General features: G+C 43.3%; 1 protein-coding gene across 1 annotated transcript in view; it reads right to left on the reverse strand.

Annotated features, from left to right (window-relative positions):
• Nucleotides 1-17,090, reverse strand: part of EXOC4 (exocyst complex component 4) — a 510,603-nt gene that overhangs the window by 430,932 nt on the left and 62,581 nt on the right. The window contains exons 4-6 of the mRNA XM_089527458.1: nucleotides 13,903-14,087; nucleotides 11,727-11,836; nucleotides 5,260-5,503 (exon numbers count right to left, since the gene is read on the reverse strand). Coding sequence (XP_089383584.1) covers nucleotides 5,260-5,503; nucleotides 11,727-11,836; nucleotides 13,903-14,087 — 539 coding nt within the window. The remainder of the gene's footprint in view (nucleotides 1-5,259; nucleotides 5,504-11,726; nucleotides 11,837-13,902; nucleotides 14,088-17,090) is intronic.

The raw sequence follows: 17,090 nt of genomic DNA on the forward strand, positions 1-17,090 counted from the left end.
CAAGGTCACCCAGTGGGTTTCCATAGCCAAGCCAGAATTGAAACACTGGTCTCCCAGTGTCCTAGTCCAACACTCAAACCATTATACACGCTGACCATATTTCACAAAATATATTTGGTCTACTCCTTTATTTGCTGACTGACTGTTTTGGAGGCCAATGGAACAATATCCCACTACAATGTAACTTTTTGCTCTGCTAGGAAAGTGCATTGTTTTTTCCTTATTCCTTTTAAGCATTTTTATCTCAGAAAATTGGGGAGTTGGAAGGGATCCCAAAGGCCATATAGTCCAAGGATTATCAAGCTATCATCAGAAAGAAGGCATTTTAGCAGAAATTTAAAATGCACATGCTATCTTTTAATTCCTTCAGTTTTCTGAAAGTTCGGAACACTATTGCCTCACACATTTCCCTATATTTTCTGGAAAACATGCACACGAGGGTTATTGGCACTCTTCGCAGCTGCTGCTTCTGGCCAAGGGAACAGCAGCCACAGTGACAAAAAGAGAGTACATCTTCTGCTTCAGGAAAGAGCAACACTGCAGCAGCTGGAAGAACAGCAGATGGAGGACATGGGTAGGCTGGGAGAGTAAGGCACATTTTAGGGGTGAAAAAAACAAACATTGTATTTGCAAGGCTCTTGGCGAGCTGTAAATAGCTTGCAGAAGCCAAGCCTTTTGAAGGGTGAATAGACATTTAGAGTCAGATTCTTCCTCTTTCAGCAATTCAAAATCCAGTTTGAATCCAATTTCGAGCCAAAAGCCATTGTTAGAAAATGTTAAAAGAACCTTCATGAGCTGTCCTGATAACCTAGTCAGTCTCTATCAAGCTTTCTGGCTTGCTTTTCCAAGAGGACAATAGGACGCAGAGACACAACAACATACTCACAGAGATTCTGGGGCCGGTTACACACCGGCACTTTAGTGCGTGACGAGCACGCACTAGAGTTACAAAAGGGCGGTGCTTCCGCACCGCCCTAACCCTAGTGCGTGCTTGTCACGCACTAAACAGCGGCGGCCCTTCCATACAGCTGCCGCCATGAGGACGTCACAGCCGCGCCGCCTCTAGACAGGGCGGCGTGGACGTGACGTCCTCAATCCGCAGCAGGGCGCCTAGGGCGCCCTTTCCGCGGACCAGGAAGGAGCTCCGTTTTGGAGCTCCTTCCTGGTCTGCAGCACTGCTTTGCTTCGCTGGGCGCAGCCTTCAGACGGCTGCGCCCAGCAAAGCAAGGGAGAAAGGGGCCAAGCGGCCCCTTTCTCCCCCTCCCCGCCGCTGCGGGATGTCCTTCGGGCTTGAAGCCCCAAGGACACCCCTTTTCAGGCTGCGGGGAAGCGGCCTTTTGCTGCTTCCCCGCAGCCTGAAAAGCGGCGAATCGGGGCCTCAGCGGCTGCCGTTCTGGCAGCTCAGGCCCCGATCCGGCGGGGAAAGGGGCGGGTACAGCCCGCCTCAAAGAGGCGGTCTGTAACCCGCCTGGGTTTCCTTGGGCCCTAAACTTAGGTCCCACATTGAACGAAAATGAAAAATAAAAGACAATGAAGCATTTTCACTGTGAGGAAAGGACAGAGGATTTGGGGATATTTTGTTTTTATAGAGGTGACTAATGGTGAAGGAATGTGGTATAGGTGGAAGTGGTTACAGAAAATTTTCTCCTACATCTATATATAGAGAATGAAGAATTATCTTACAAAACTGACTGGCCAGAGATTCATGACAGAAAGAAGAAAGTGGCACCTAATACAATGCATATTAAGGCATGGAATTTAAAACTGCAAAGTGTGGTGAAGGCAGATTGGGCAAATTCAGGAGAAGATGGTCTATCAAGGTCTGCTTTAAACAAATGAGGCACCCATGTGTGGAAGCAGTATGCCATTAAACAATAGTTACAAGACCCAGGAAGGAGAAGGCAACAGGGGAGGAAGGCTGCCTTGATACCTGCCTGCAGGATCTCCCAAAACTATTTGGTCCCAATATGGAAAGCAGAGTGCTGAACTTGGTGTGATATGCCAGTGTTTAAGTCTTTAATGCAGCCTGTACAGTTCAACAGATTTTCCATTTATGCTAACAGCGACTGCAGAAATAAGGAGGTGATCCAGCACCTGGTAGCACTGCCCACTGTCAGACCTGGGTAAACAGATGCTGAAAGGTCAGCTCAGGATGCTTAAAGGCCAGCTCCACTGGGTTCCTCCTTTCCCTCTTTCCATTCCAACTGGTTATTTTTCTTAACTGAAAAAAGTGTGTGCCTGGCTTCATTTATTTTTTCCTCTTCCTTCCCCAGCCCCATTCTCTTTCTATTTTATGCCTTTCAGATTGCAAGTCTGTGATCAGGCTTTTCAAGCAAAGAACTGGATACAAATGCTGTAAATAAACACAATGGAAAGTCCCTGCTTGCATGCTAGTTCAGTTTGGGGAGACCTGACAAGTCTTTCTTTCTGCTTCAGAAGGCTCAAGCAACTTCTGAGAACTGCCCCTCTACACTGACATATGTTTTGACAATAAGTAAGACAGACAACAGAATAGACCCTTAAAAGTACCATCCTTGGCACCTGAAGAAGCAGTCTTTGGAATTGAAGGAGACAGCACACACTTCAGTGTCAACAGCTTCAGGCTGGCAGTTAACTAAGACCGTCAGCTTTATTTCACTCACACTTTTCCATCTGAAAGATTTATCTGCAACCTACTAGTCAAGGGGAAACTGGGCAGTATCATTGACGATACACATGCCACTGTATTGCAAATACACTGCACCATTAAACTATGAAGGCAATGTGACTTGCACATCACTTCCATGAAAGCGGCTAATGTCAAACTACTAATGGGGATGCTGTAGTATTATATAGGTAGAAATCCAATATGAAAGTGGCAAAAAACTCCACAGATAAAATTATGTATTAACTGTGCTATGCACCTTGTATGTTGAATGGCAATGGTGCACAACAAAACCCCAGCACCAAATGTGCAACTCAATGCACAGCCAAATGTGCAATGAATCTATGCAGAATGCACATCCTTATATGTCATGCACCACATGTAGAATCAGTTCCCACAAAACTGATCTAAATGCAAATATTCTACAAGGGACAAAAAATTTTCACCCTCTTCCACTGGGAAACTTAGATGTGCATAAGACATCAACAAGATTCCAGCCATAAAATGTCTTTATTTTGACACTGATACCCTTTAATGTGAACGGCTATCCTTGAACATGAAAAACCATGAGTTCAAAAGCAAAATAAAACTTAGACTTTATGCTTTCAATCATATCCTAGTCACATTGTTCCCCCCCCCCCCCCCCAAATATTTCTCCTGTGACTTTGGGAGTTTAGATATATCTTCTTTTAAAGATTTGTGGAATCTTTAGCTAAGATTGATCAAGACTGGGTTAAAGATGCAATCCATATGCCAGGCTTAAGATCAAGAGGCACTGTTCCTACCTGCCTCATGTGTTCATGTGGTCTGGCAATTCACACTAACCTTGGCCTGGAAACATTCAATAATGTGATTTAATTTTAAAAGGGCAGCAGAAAGGGCTTTTGGAAGCACAACCAGGCATCACTTCTGCAGGAACACCGTGAAATGATAAGGAGCATAGATCATGGCAGCCCCACAGCTTGTCAAATTGGAGCAAATAAGCAAAGAATCATAGAATCATAGAGTTGGAAGAGACCACAAGGGCCATCCAGTCCAACCCCCTGCCATGCAGGAAATCCAAATCAAAGCATCCCTGACAGATGGCCATCCAGCCTCTGTTTAAAGACCTCCAAGGTGGGAGATTCCACTACACTCCGAGGGAGTGTGTTCCACTGTTGGATAGCTCTTACTGTCAGGAAGTTCTTCCTAATGTTGAGCTGGAATCTCTTTTCCTGGAGCTTGCATCCATTGATCCTGGTGCTAATCTCTGGAGCAGCAGAAAACAAGCTTGTTCCCTCCTCAATATGACATCCCTTCAAATATTTAAACAGGGCTATCATATCACCTCTTAACCTTCTCTTCTCCAGGCTGAACATCCCCAGCTCCCTAAGTCATTCCTCATAGGGCATGGTTTCCAGACCCTTCACCAATTTAGTTGCTCTCCTTTGGACATGCTCGTTTCTCCACATCCTTTTTAAATTGTGGTGCCCAGAACTGGACACAATATTCCAGGTGGGGCCTGACCAGAGCAGAATATAGTGGCACTATTACTTCCCTTGATCTAGACACTATACTTTTATTGATGCTTCCTAAAATTGCATTGGCCTCTTTAGCTGCCGCATCGCACTGTTGACTCATGTTCAACCTGTGGTCTACTTGGACTCCTAGATCCCTTTCACACGTAGTTTTATTCAGCCAGGTGTTGCCCATCCTGTATCTGTGCATTTCATTTTTCCACCCTAAGTGCAGTACCTTACATTTCTCCGTGTTGAATTTCATTTTGTTAGCTTTGGCCCAGCTTTCTAGTCTATTCAGGACATTTGGAAGTTTGGTCCTGTCCTCTGGGGTATTACCTACTCCCCCTAATTTGGTGTCATCTGCAAATCTGATGAGTATGCCCCCAATTTGGTCATCCAAGTCATTGATAAAGATGTTGAATAGCACTGGGCCCAGGAGAGAAGAGTGGGAGGTGACATGAATAGTGATCTTTAAATATTATGTAGAAGATGGAACTAGCTTGTTTTCTGCTGTTCTGGAGACTAGAATACGTTCCAATAGATTCAAATTACAAGAAAACATTGGGAAGAATTTTTTAACCTTAGGAGCTATTTGACAGTGGAATATACAGCCTCATATGGTAGTGCACTCTCCATCTTTGTAGGATGGGCATCTTTCAGGAGTGCTTTAGCTTCCTGCATGGCAGGGATTTGGATCAGATGGTCCTTTTCGTTCCTTCCAATTTTTAAGATTCTATGAAAGCTATGCTATGATTAACCATCCATTATGAAGCCAAGCCCGCCCTCCAGTCCATCTGCCTTGGTCCAGGCCTTGGAGGTAGAGAGGAACTGCTGGACCTCTTACCCTTTCCCTCCACCACTCCCTTCTCCTTCTGTGTCATGTCTTTTTAGATTGTAAGCCCGAGGGCGGGGAACCGTCTAACCAAAAAGATTGCATGTATAGCGCTGTGTAAATTTACAGCGCTTCATAAATAAAAGTTAATGATGATGATGATGATGATGATACAAGCCACTGTTTCCCAAAGAAAAGTCACAAATATTCTGGCAACCCAAATATTCCTATTTCTGTCAGGATTGCTAGTTATTCTAAGGCCTTATTTAATGCAGTGCTCTTACCTGGGTTGATTTTCCTGGGCTACATTCTCTCCCCTCTGGTAGCCATTGTCCGCCACTTGAGTAGTAGACCTCTTAACAATCTGCTTCAGCTCCTGCTCCAGACGATCCTGGATGGCCTTCACTGTCTCTGGGATCTTCTTCAGCTTGGCCAAGCCTTTGATGAGGATGCCCATGAAAACAGAACTGTTCTCTTCAGGATCCATCTCCAAATCTTCTTTGATTTCCACCAAACTGACATCTCTCCCTGGGACATTAAAGAAAGTTGCGGGGGGGGGGGGGGGAATCACCCCCAAAATCAGTAAGGAGGTACTTTCTATATACTCACATTCCCAGTGAGATTTTAGAGCAGTTTGTCTGATTTTTTTCTCTCTCTCTTTTTTTTAAATACCAGGCCTTTAGCCATAAACAATTTGCCTTTGGGAAGTGTGAGCAGTTCTAATGTAGTTTTGCACATGACAGAATTCTGCTCTTTCAGAAACACAAACCCAAATATATCATGTGTTCCAGATATAAGATCTATGAATATCTGATTCCTGATCAGAAAATGGAAACTACTCACCTATAAAGAAAAGGAAAAGGCCAAATGTTCAAGTAAGGAGTGTTTTTACACAAGCAATAACACCTGGCAAAATAAAAATCAAGGAATTCAAAGGCTATATCATATCATACCATTGTGCATACCAATTTTCTGTGGTCCTGGTGCCAGCATACCTGAGTAGGGGATCAGGGATTCAAACTACAGAAATCTAGAGTTCACTATGGAGTTGGCTGCTCTGTAGGAATTTGGGGGGGGGGGGGATTTATAGCTCCCTGTAGTTCTCTGGGAAGTGCTTAAATCTACCTACTAAAGAGGTAGACTCTGCTCATTGATACACACACACACACACACAGAGAGAGAGAGAGAGAGAGAGAGAGAGAGAGAGAGAGAGACTATTCAGCATTTCAAACATCGTTGGACTGAACTCCCAGTAGCCTTAGCCTACATAGGCAATGATAAAGAATGCTGGAAGTTTCAATACAACAACAATTCTAAAGGACCACATTTTCCCCATTCCGGATCATATATAACTTATTTTGGTATGGAAAAAAAAATCTGCCACCCAACACCTCACAGCTCACTTTAGTTTCTGAGTCAGTCTTGGAACTTTTAGTCGAAGCAATGTCAGGGGCTGTCAGCTCAGGGGAAATGAATTTAACACGGCAGTGCCAAAAATGTTTCCTTGTAAGACACTTTGGTAAACGTGTCTGTGAAATGAATAAATATCACTGCCAATGAGGGGCACACTTCCTAAACTGAGGAGCTGTACACCAACATCTTCCTAAAGTGGGGATGACATAATGAGCACTTTCGATCATGACTTCTATAACTTCAACAGATACACAATGAAAAGAAAATCTACAGTCACAGTGTATTGTTGCATATCTGTTCAATGAAAATCCACACTACAATAACACTCCCAAGTCAAAGTCCTGCCAAAAAGGAGGATTTTCCCCCCTAGAAGCAGAAGCAATAGCGCCAACTTTCCTGAAAACCCAATTTCATACCATCAGATATACCCTTCCCTGACCCCTGCCCGCACATCCCAAAACACTTGTCAAAGGTTTTCCCACCCAGCCATTTCTTTATTGCACAAGGAAGATTTAACAGCACAGGAGGTCTAAATAAATCCTGTAGATTGCTTACACCTTCCTGCCTCAATACAAGCTGACTCAGGACCAAAATCACTGTCCTCTTAATGTCATGAAACAATCAGAACAAATCCTGAACACAGAGGTGTTTATACTGAATATAAACACCACACGAATCAATAACATTGAGCGCTGAAAATTTGTCACCCTCTAATTAACTAACCATTTCTTCATGTCCCTTTCCACTTTGATGAGCCATCTCATAAAGACAGATTTCCTAGCTCAACGGCAAACTAATCTAATGCGGCATTTCGACAAAGAAGGACATGGCAGCATTAACACAGGACAGATCGCCTCCCCCAACCACATCAATACCAAGGCCGTATCATCAGAGGAACGCCCTCATGGGGTTTGTTTTTTTTACGGCCATGTGTGATCAAATTTTGCTAGTATTTATCGGAGTGTATTTCAGTAGGTGTCTGATTTTTATGAGCAGCTAATAAAATTTTATGCTCTACTCTGCATAATTTATGCTTTCCCAGACTATGCCCTGATTCCACTGGATCTTTTTATCTAAAAGGACAGAGGTTCACGGAGCCCCACTGGTCTACTCCAAGCGTTCTCAAAACCGCCCTACCCAGCATAATTTCCAGGGCTGAATTCCCTATGCCCAGATGCACCACTAATAAACAACAAAGCAAAGGAGCACTTCAAAGCATCTCAATGATTTCCTGTCCCTTCCAATTTGTAAAAGATGATCTGCTCGACCATATGCAAGAAATCATCAGGAATTTTCAATAATGGGACAAAGAGATTGAGCGGACTTAGTAAAATAGCCACCTTCCTCAGACCAGGAAAGCAGACGGGGAGATTCAACTGGGCAAAATGTTTCATTTTACAAGCACAGTGGCAGGGTCTGAAGTAACAATGACTAACCAAGAGAGATCTCAGGGTTGTGGTTGGCAACTCATTGAAAAGTTTTTTGTGGGTATTTTGGGCTATGTGGCCATGTTCTAGAAGAGTTTATTCCTGACATTTTGCCAGCATCTGTGGTTGGCATCTGAAGAAGAAGAAAATCAACTAATTTGAGATGTGGTACCGGAGAAGAGTGCGGAGAATACCATGGAAAGCCAAAAAGACAAATAAATGGGTCCTAGAACAGATTAAGCCTGAACTCTCAGGGGAAGCTAAGATGACTAAACTGAAGCTGTTGTACTTTGGCCACATTATGAGAAGGCATGACTCACTAGAAAAAAATGATGATGCTAGGAAAGGTAGAGGGCAGCATAAAGAGAGAAAAATGCATGCCAGATGGCTAGATTCAATCAGGGAGATCATGGATCTGAGTCTGCAGGATCTGAATAGAGCAGTGGGGGATAGAAGGACTTGGAGATCTCCAATCCACAGGATCGCCATGAGTCAGGGTTGACTCAAGGGCAGTTAACAACAACGAGTCTCCTTCCTTGGAGGTCTTTAAGCAAAGGCTGGATAGCCATCTGTCAGGTATGCTTTGATTGAGAGTTCCTGAATGGCAGGGGGTTGGACTGGATGGCCCTTGTGGTCTCTTCCAACTCTACAATTCTATGATTCTAAAGGCTGGGATGGAAAGGGACAAAGAAAACCATCATGGTGCCAGAGGGAAAGAGACTAAAACATCTAGGGAGTTTTGGTCTGGAAAATAAAATGACATGTAGAGTGACTGAGACATTCAGAAAATTAGACATAGGGTTGAAAAAGTGAACCGTTTACTCCTTCACTCTCATATATGCTGGAATACGTGAAATAGACTGCCTCAGAGTGTGGTGGAATCTCCTTCTTTTGAGGTTTTTAAACAGAGGCTGGATGGTTATCTGCTGTGAAATATGGGGTTGTCTATTCCTGCATGGCAAGGGTTTGGACTGGATGGCTCTTTGTGATCTCTTCCAACTCTATGATTCTATGATACTAGACCCTGAGACCACAAAACATAAGAGCATTAAGAGTCCTGTCAGATTAGGCCAAAGGTCTATTAAGTCCCATATTCTGTTCACATAGTAGTCAGTTGGATGCCCATGAGTCGACCACTCCAAGGATATGAGCACAACAGCACTTTTCCCGCCCATGATCCCAAACAATTGGTATGCAGATGCATAGTTCCTGTATCCATAATATACAGCTTTTGTATTTCAGTCCTATTTTGGAGGTCAAGGGTATTAGGAACAAGGATGAGAAAACAACAGAGTAGACTACAAAATGTTTGGGTTCATATATTCTATATCACAGGGGTGGGCTACTGCATGAGGGCCAGGGGCCAACTTCCTCCACAGCTCCACAATGGACCTCATACACACACACACACACACACACACACACACACACACACACAGCCCAAACCCTTCCATTTTCTTCAGCAGCCACTGTCAAAAATTGTGACAGGAAGACATACACACTCACTTCCTGTCACTTTTTTTGAAAGGTACTGCAGATGAAAATGGAGATATATCCTTTACAGACTTTCTAGTATGGTGACAGGAAGTGATGTCTCTACATGTTACCATTCTAAGAGTGGTTGAGGATGAAAGCAGAAAGCAGTAAGCAGGGAAGCATTTATACTTCACTAATTTGATACATAAAGCAATACAGCGCGCGCACGCGCCTTGCACAGATGCGTTTTACGTGGCTTCCAGTGTATGGAAGCTGCCTGGGGAGGGAAAGAATGGTGGGTGCGCCCGTGGTGCGTGCGCACCGCCTCGCCACATGCACAAGCCCCATTATTTCCTATGGGGCTCGAACATAGGCAGATATTCCCTTACGCAGGGGGATCCGAAATGGATCCCCCGCGTAAGGAGAGGGCCCACTGTACTCAGAAAGTCTTGATTCTGCAACCTGAATTATGCAGACAAACATTTTTACTAATTTCTTTCCTCTGCTGCTATTGCTCTGCTGTCTCGCACACCTCTCCCAAATACCCAGTTAATCATAATAATAATATAGTTTATTTATACCTCCTGCCTCTCCCACGGATCGAGGTGGGATTACAACCTTAAAAGACACTTAGTACAATTTACAATCAATACAACAATAAAATACTAACACTGAATTTTCCAAGAATTCCTATTAGTTCTCTAAAAATTACAATTCGTCCATTAGCCAACAATCAGAGTCAAGGAACAGCAGTCGCCATAACCTTTTTATATGGAATTCAGTGGATAAACCCACCGGAAGAGATCCATTTTGAGTGTCTTCTTAAAGGCCTCTAAGGTAGTAATGAGACGGATCTCTTCCAGTAGGTCATTCCATAATCTTGGGGCAGCGGCAGTGAATGCCTTATGTGAAGTTGTCATTAACTTGGTATTAGAATATTCTAGTAAGAACTGAGAGTGCGGGGCGGATTATATAGGGAGAAGCGCTCCCAAAAGTAACTCGGGCCCGAGCCATGTAGGGCTTTAAAGGTTATAACCAACACAGTTCTAAGAAAGAAAGAAAGAAAGAAAGAAAGAAAGAAAGACAGACAGACAGACAGACAGACAGACAGACAGACAGACAGACAGACAGACAGACAGAGCTAACAAGAAGAAAATCATTTCTTTTGAAATATGGTCCTGGATAAGAGTTCTACGGATAACGTGGACTACCAAAATGACAAATGAATGAGTCCTAGAACAAATCAAGCCAGAACATTCACTAAAAGCCGAAATGACTAAAATGGGGTTGTCATATTTTGGATATATCATGAGAATAAATGACTAACTAGAAAAGACAATAATACTGGGAAAATCTGTAAGTAGTAAGTAAAGAGGATGATCACATTACAGGCAGATAGACTGGATTTTCCATTCCTCAAAACTCTGTAACAAAATCCACAGCCCTGAGTTTTTCTTGAATTTTTCAGGCTATGAGGCCATGTTCTAGAAGAATTTATTCCTGACATTTCGCCAGCACCTGTAGCTGGAATCTTTCTCTGAAGAGCTGCTGGCGAAACTTCAGGAATAAATTCTTCTAAAGCACAGCCTCATAGCCTGAAAAACTCACAAAACAGCTATGGATGCCGGCCGTGAAAGCCTTCGATTTCCCACAGCCCTGACTTTGCAAGATCTGAGCTAGGCGGTTTATAACAGGGAGGTCTCTCACTCAGAGGGTTGTCATAGGTTGAGGCTGAGCTGACGGCACATGATAACCATCAACACTGCCATCAATAGCGAGAATCCTAACACAGACTTTTGTGTCTAATGTACACTTTGCACCAGGGTAACAGCCTTCCAGATATTGCCTTCCAGATACTGTTGGACTACAGTTCCCTTGGCAGGCACAATCAATGTTCAGGGATGATGGGAACTGCATTCCAACTGCATTCTCCATTCTTGAATTAACCCATTATGGGGCTGCACTAAGGAAAATTCATGAAGAACAATTAACATTTCTCTACTGCCCGTATATTCAGAAACTTGATATCATATCTCCCTGCCATTATTCTCCTGACTTCACCTGTGAGCCCTGGTGGCACAGAGGTTAAATGCCTGTACTGTAGCCACTCACTTACAAACCATAAGATTGCGAGTTCACTACCAGTGAAAAGGGCTCAAGTTCGACTCAGGCTTGCATCCTCCTGCAGTCGCTAAAATGAGTACCCAGATTGTTGGGGACAATTAGCTTACAAATTCTAAACCGCTTAGGGAGTGCTTAAAGTGCACTGATATGCGGTATAGAAATGTACTTGCTATTGCTATTGCTTCACTTAAGGGTGCCTCTGTGCCTGAAAATTTCTTCCCAAAACAAGCTGTATTTATCTAGTGGAATATATCCATGCACAATGATAATGAGAGATCTATGGAAATATCTGTTACTATGTTATCACTTACCACTGGTGTTTCCTGGGGTACCAAACTGAGAAGCATCAAGAAATTTGCGAGGAGTGGACAAGTTAGTTACATCCAGAAGAGGCCCAGGAGAGACATCCTTCACAAGTGAGCTGCATTGAAAACAGATGAAACATAACCTAACACCATGCAAACTTTGAAGTTGCCCAGCGGGAACCATTAAACACAGGAAATGTAAAGGAGGAGTTTACTACTTTTTCGTAGATATTTCAAGGCTGAAACTTCATCCATACATGCTCTCAATGTGATACTGACGGTATTCTGTGTGTGTATGCGTGTGTGAGCATGTAAATATTAATCTCCCCATCACCACCATTTTTGTCCTAGAAGCTTTGGGGGATGCCACTGGCCATTTCACTCCCATTTTGAGTTGTTTTCTGATGTCATCACCTTTCTTTAAAACTGCAACGGCCTTTTTCCAAAGCAGAAAGTAGATGGACTTCCTGTTCCAGTCACCTACTATTTTGAAAAAAGAGATTATTTCTGACAGTTGTTTTATATTTACAGTGGGCCCTTCCCTTACATGGAGGATCCGTTCCGGATCCCCCTGTGTAAAGGGAATTCTGCATAAGTCCACGTCTCATCGAAAACAATGGGGCACATGCTCGCGGCGCACGTGTCATACACTTTATTGTTACACGGCCTCAGTGTAAGCTTGAAGCCACATATAATGCACCCGCGTATGGTGTAGGCACACTGTATATCCTTTTTTCTTCCTAAGGCAGGGCATAATATGTGTATTACTTAGCCTGTTAAGTTAGTTTAGTTGTTATTGTGTGAGTTGCATTATATACCCTGTATGTTGAGAAAGACATAAGACTTTAAAAAAAAAAAAAAAAAAAAGGCCCATTACAAACGGGCCTTAAAGTACGCGACGAGCGTGTACTAGGGTTAGAAAGGGGCATCCTTTCTGGATGCCCCTAACCCTAGTACGCGCTCTGCGCGTAGGAAATGGCAGCGACCATTCCACATGGCCGCCACCATCACTACGTCACGACCGCACCGCCTCCAAATGAGGAGGCGAGGTTGTGACGTATTGGGGCTGCCCCAGGGCGCCTAGTGCTTTCCAAGGCCCCAGAAGGAGCTCCGTTTCGGAGCTCCTTCTTGGCATTGCATCACTGGGCACAGCGTTCAGACGGCTGCGCCCAGCAACGCAGAGGAGAAAGGGGCCAAGCGGCCTCTTTCTCCTCCTCCCTGCCGTCGCGGGGTGTCCTTGGGGCTTGGAGCCCCAAGGACACCCCTTTCTAGGTGGCAGGGAAGCAGTGTTTTGCCGCTTCCCCACGGCCTGGAAAGCGGCGGATCAGGGCCTCAGCGGCCGCCGCTCTGACTGCTGAGGCCCCGATCCGGCGGGGAAACGGGCGGGTGCAGGCTGCCGCTTTTCGGCGGTCTGTAACCCGCCAATGTTAACCATATTAAAAACTTTACAACGGTTTTAAAATTCCATTAAAATGCAAAAAATACAACACATCAATAACTGTTAAAGAAAGGTACTTTGCTGGCCAGTGGAAAGAGAACAGAGAGGGGGCCAAGCTAGCTTCCTGTGGCAGGAAATTACATGGCCTGGGAGCAGCCATTGAGAAGGACCCTGCAATTTTTCTCACCAAACATGCTGTGATGGTTGTGGGAGCAAAAGAAAGCACTTCCCTGAGGGTCTTAAAATTCAGCAGACTCATTTTGGCAGGCATGGTCTTTTAGTCTAGAGTCAGTCTTTTGAGACCCTGCAGTTTGGTACTGACATTATCTGGGCCAGATGGAAAGCAACACCAACCCAATGTAAGCCAAATCCTAATGACTTTCACCCTTGGAATAATCCTAAAGGATATTCAAAAGCTTTTGGCCGTTCTTAAGGGTGCTATGAGCTACAGTTATAATAATAAGGGTCACTTTGGAGGTATGATGTTTAAATGATGCATGTGTCCTAAGAGGCCAGAAGCCACCCCAAAGCCATGCTCCAGTCCTAAAGACTGGAGCACAGCTTTGGCACAGCTTCTGGCCTCTTAAGATGTGTGTGTCATTTAAACAGCATACTTCCAAAGTGACCCGAAGCAGCTTTATTTTGGCCTGTCTGTACAGGCCCTTAGTTTGCGCAGTTTTTTTTCCAAAACAATGTCCTGCTCCTCACAAGAATGAAACCTTCTTTACAGTATTTCAGACTAACCTTACTCTCCCTTTTTCCTTGTTCCGTTGTCCAACCCTACTGGTGGATTTGATGTAAAGGTGGCGGTGCAGCTCGTCTATTAGGACCAAGTGCATATTCATCTTCTTACTATGGAGTTCCAATCTCAGATCACTCAGTCCCTCCACTTGAAGGAGTGGGCCCTCCAGGGAATCCACTGCAGACACCTATGGAAAAATTCACAATATGTTTGAACCACTTCTCAAAATTCCCACTGCCCAGTCCTTCTCTTAACAGATTACTTTGCATAGGTCAAATTATTATGACAACCCCATCAACCCATGATCACCCCTGGGAAGATACAGAGGCAAGGTAACAGTGGAAGAAAGCTTCTCTTTAGTTACAGGTGGTGGACTAAGCATTTAAGCCAAAAGGCTTCTCAGGCCAAGCAGATTTTGAGGAATGACTTTTATTTGCTGTCAGGGGTGTTTTGATTGTGAGTTCCTGCATGGCAGGAGGTTGGTGTGGATGTCCCTGGGAGTCTCTTCCATCTCTATGATTCTATGATTCTAAGTAGTCTTGCATCCTCTGTAAGCCTGTGTCAAACAAACCATGTTACTCTTTAGGATGACAGAAGACTCCTTATTGTTTTTGCTGCTCTAGTTTTGTTTTCTACATGCAAGTCCAGAGAAGGGTCAAACTGGAGGCTATAGAAACATTACCAATTTACATGTGACACAATGTTTAAGGTGCCCTTCGAGGAGACATGATTTAATAAAACCAACAGCTGATAAATGCTTCAGCAATTCTGTTTAATTTTATCAGTTCATGATTCCCCTGCAGCACTAGAAATACTTCATCACGAAGCAATTAAAACAAAGGTGACCGGCAACAGAAAAGAAAATCGCATTCTGCAGAAATTCAGTGTTTCATGCCTTAAGAAACGCAAGAGGTAAGCAGAGAGCATAAATAGCTTGTAGTAAATTAAACGATATTTCATTTAATAATCCAAGGCATCATTAGTATGAAAAATAAACCTCATTTTGGCACATAGTTTGCTAAAAGACATAGGCTTTGTGGATGATGGACGGAGCTACCAAAACCGAACTTCTGAAGCATTTTACCCAGAGATTCATTTGTTTAATAATAAAAAAGAGGAAGTGGATCTCAAGTCTGTCTGCTTCTGAACAGAATTTCTTGCTTACTAATCCCAGATGTGTTGGGGATGACTAGTTAAATCAGTTGAGTGGGGAAACTACAAATATGATATCTACATAGGCTCAGAAGCAGTTCATCACTATATAACAGGAAAACAGCCCACAGCCAAGTTGGGCGTTGGGAACATATCATATATACTCGACTATAAGTCGACTTCGACTTCAGGTGCAGGTTTGGGGGCTAAAAAATATGGTATTGTTATGACTCATGGATAAAGTCAATAACGGGATGATTCCTGCAGTCTTAATGGTCTGTGCTGGATGGATGAGGAGGGGAGCTATGGTAAATCTTTGGCTATCCAATGTATGAGGGAGGCGACCAGGCACAGGTGGGGCTAAGAAAACATACACATGTCAAAAAGGATGTAAAGGCAAGGCAAAGCAAATGGCAACTATGTGATAATTTCAACTTTATTGTGATAATTTTACCTGATTTCAGCTCAGAAAAGCTGACAAACATGCACAAATGTCTTATTCAAACCCTTCAAAGCCCAATTCCTCTTGGCACACCTTTTAAGAGAAGGGCGTGAAAGGTAAGGGAATAATAATACTGATGTTTAATTTCAGAGTCACAAGAGAAGATTACGGGAATAGGACTATTCGAAATCTCTAAGGGTTGGGGGGGAAAGGAAGGAGTATTTGTAAGCCCTCCCTTCAGCCACCATCTTGAGGGAGAGAATAGGCTGGCTCAACTCCACCAGGGCTAGCCTGAAGAAGAAGAGCCTTCCCTCCGATCCATCTGCCTTGGTCCAGGCCTGAGAGGGAGAGAAGAATGCTGGACCTGATCCCCTCCCCTCCCCACCATTCCCTTCTCCTTTTGTGTCGTGTCTTTTAGATTGTAAGCCTGAGGGCAGGGAACCGTCGATTATCCCCTCTGTTGTAAACCGCTCGGATTCCCAGTGATTGGGCGGTATATAAATAAAACCTATTATTATTATTATTATTATTATTATTATTATTAAAAGGCTTAAAGGATATGTAAATAGAGGGGTTGGGAAAGATTTAAGGGAATAAAATGATGATATATGTTGTTATTATATGTTATTATATGAGATGTATCTGTAATAACTCAATAAAAATATTACAAAAAAGAGAAGGGCCAAAGAGATGACACCCTTTTCTCACCAGACATTCACAAAGGCCAGACATGGCATCACAGCAGAGAGTAGAAAGGGTTGGTGCTTCTTTTAGGTTCTTCCAGGATGGACTAAGCTCTCACCATTCACCACTCTACTCAGAGAAAGGAGTGGTTCCTTTTTTGATAAGAGTTAAAGCATAGGACTTTAAATGACCTGTGGATAAGTCATCCCAGTTTTTTAGGGCCAACCTTTTGACTAAAATTTCTAGATTTACACATGAGCATAGATAGTATTTTGAGACAAGTCCCAATTTAAACAAAACTATAGTTTTTTGTAGGTTTTTCGGACTATGTGGCCATGTTCTAGAAGAGTTTATTCCTGATGTTGCGCCAGCATCTGTGGCTGGCATCTTCAGAGAATGAAGATGAAGATTCTCTAAAGATGCCAGCCACAGATGCTGCCAATACTTCAGGAACAAATTCTTCTAGAACATGGCCATATAGCCCAAAAACATACAAAAAACTATGGATGCCGGCCATGAAAGCCTTCTACTTCACATTAAACAAAACTATTTATTTACCACAATAAACTTATCAAACGTGATAGGTTCTTATTATTGATCAAAGTCAAGACTAGGACTAGGCATCATTATTCTTATTCAGGGTGTCAATGATCTTCAAGTCCAGCCTTTTTTGGGCCCAACTCTTAATACAAAATTTCTTCAGGGTCAAATCAGACTATATATTAAGCACATGTTTAGAAGAAGTGCTCCCTTGAGTGGTGAAAGACATCTGTTTGCCGTAACATGTGCTTTAACTTATCACCTCATTTTGCAATTAGTGCACTTTACCTTACGATAGGTCATTGAAAGGTAAGCACATAAGTCTTCCATATTTGATCACTGACTCATATGTCTCTAAGGAATTCCATTTGT

This window comes from Sceloporus occidentalis, unplaced genomic scaffold, assembly GCF_023333645.1.
Source record: "Sceloporus occidentalis isolate IW3139 unplaced genomic scaffold, rSceOcc1.0.p SCAF_5, whole genome shotgun sequence".
NCBI lineage: Eukaryota > Metazoa > Chordata > Lepidosauria > Squamata > Phrynosomatidae > Sceloporus > Sceloporus occidentalis.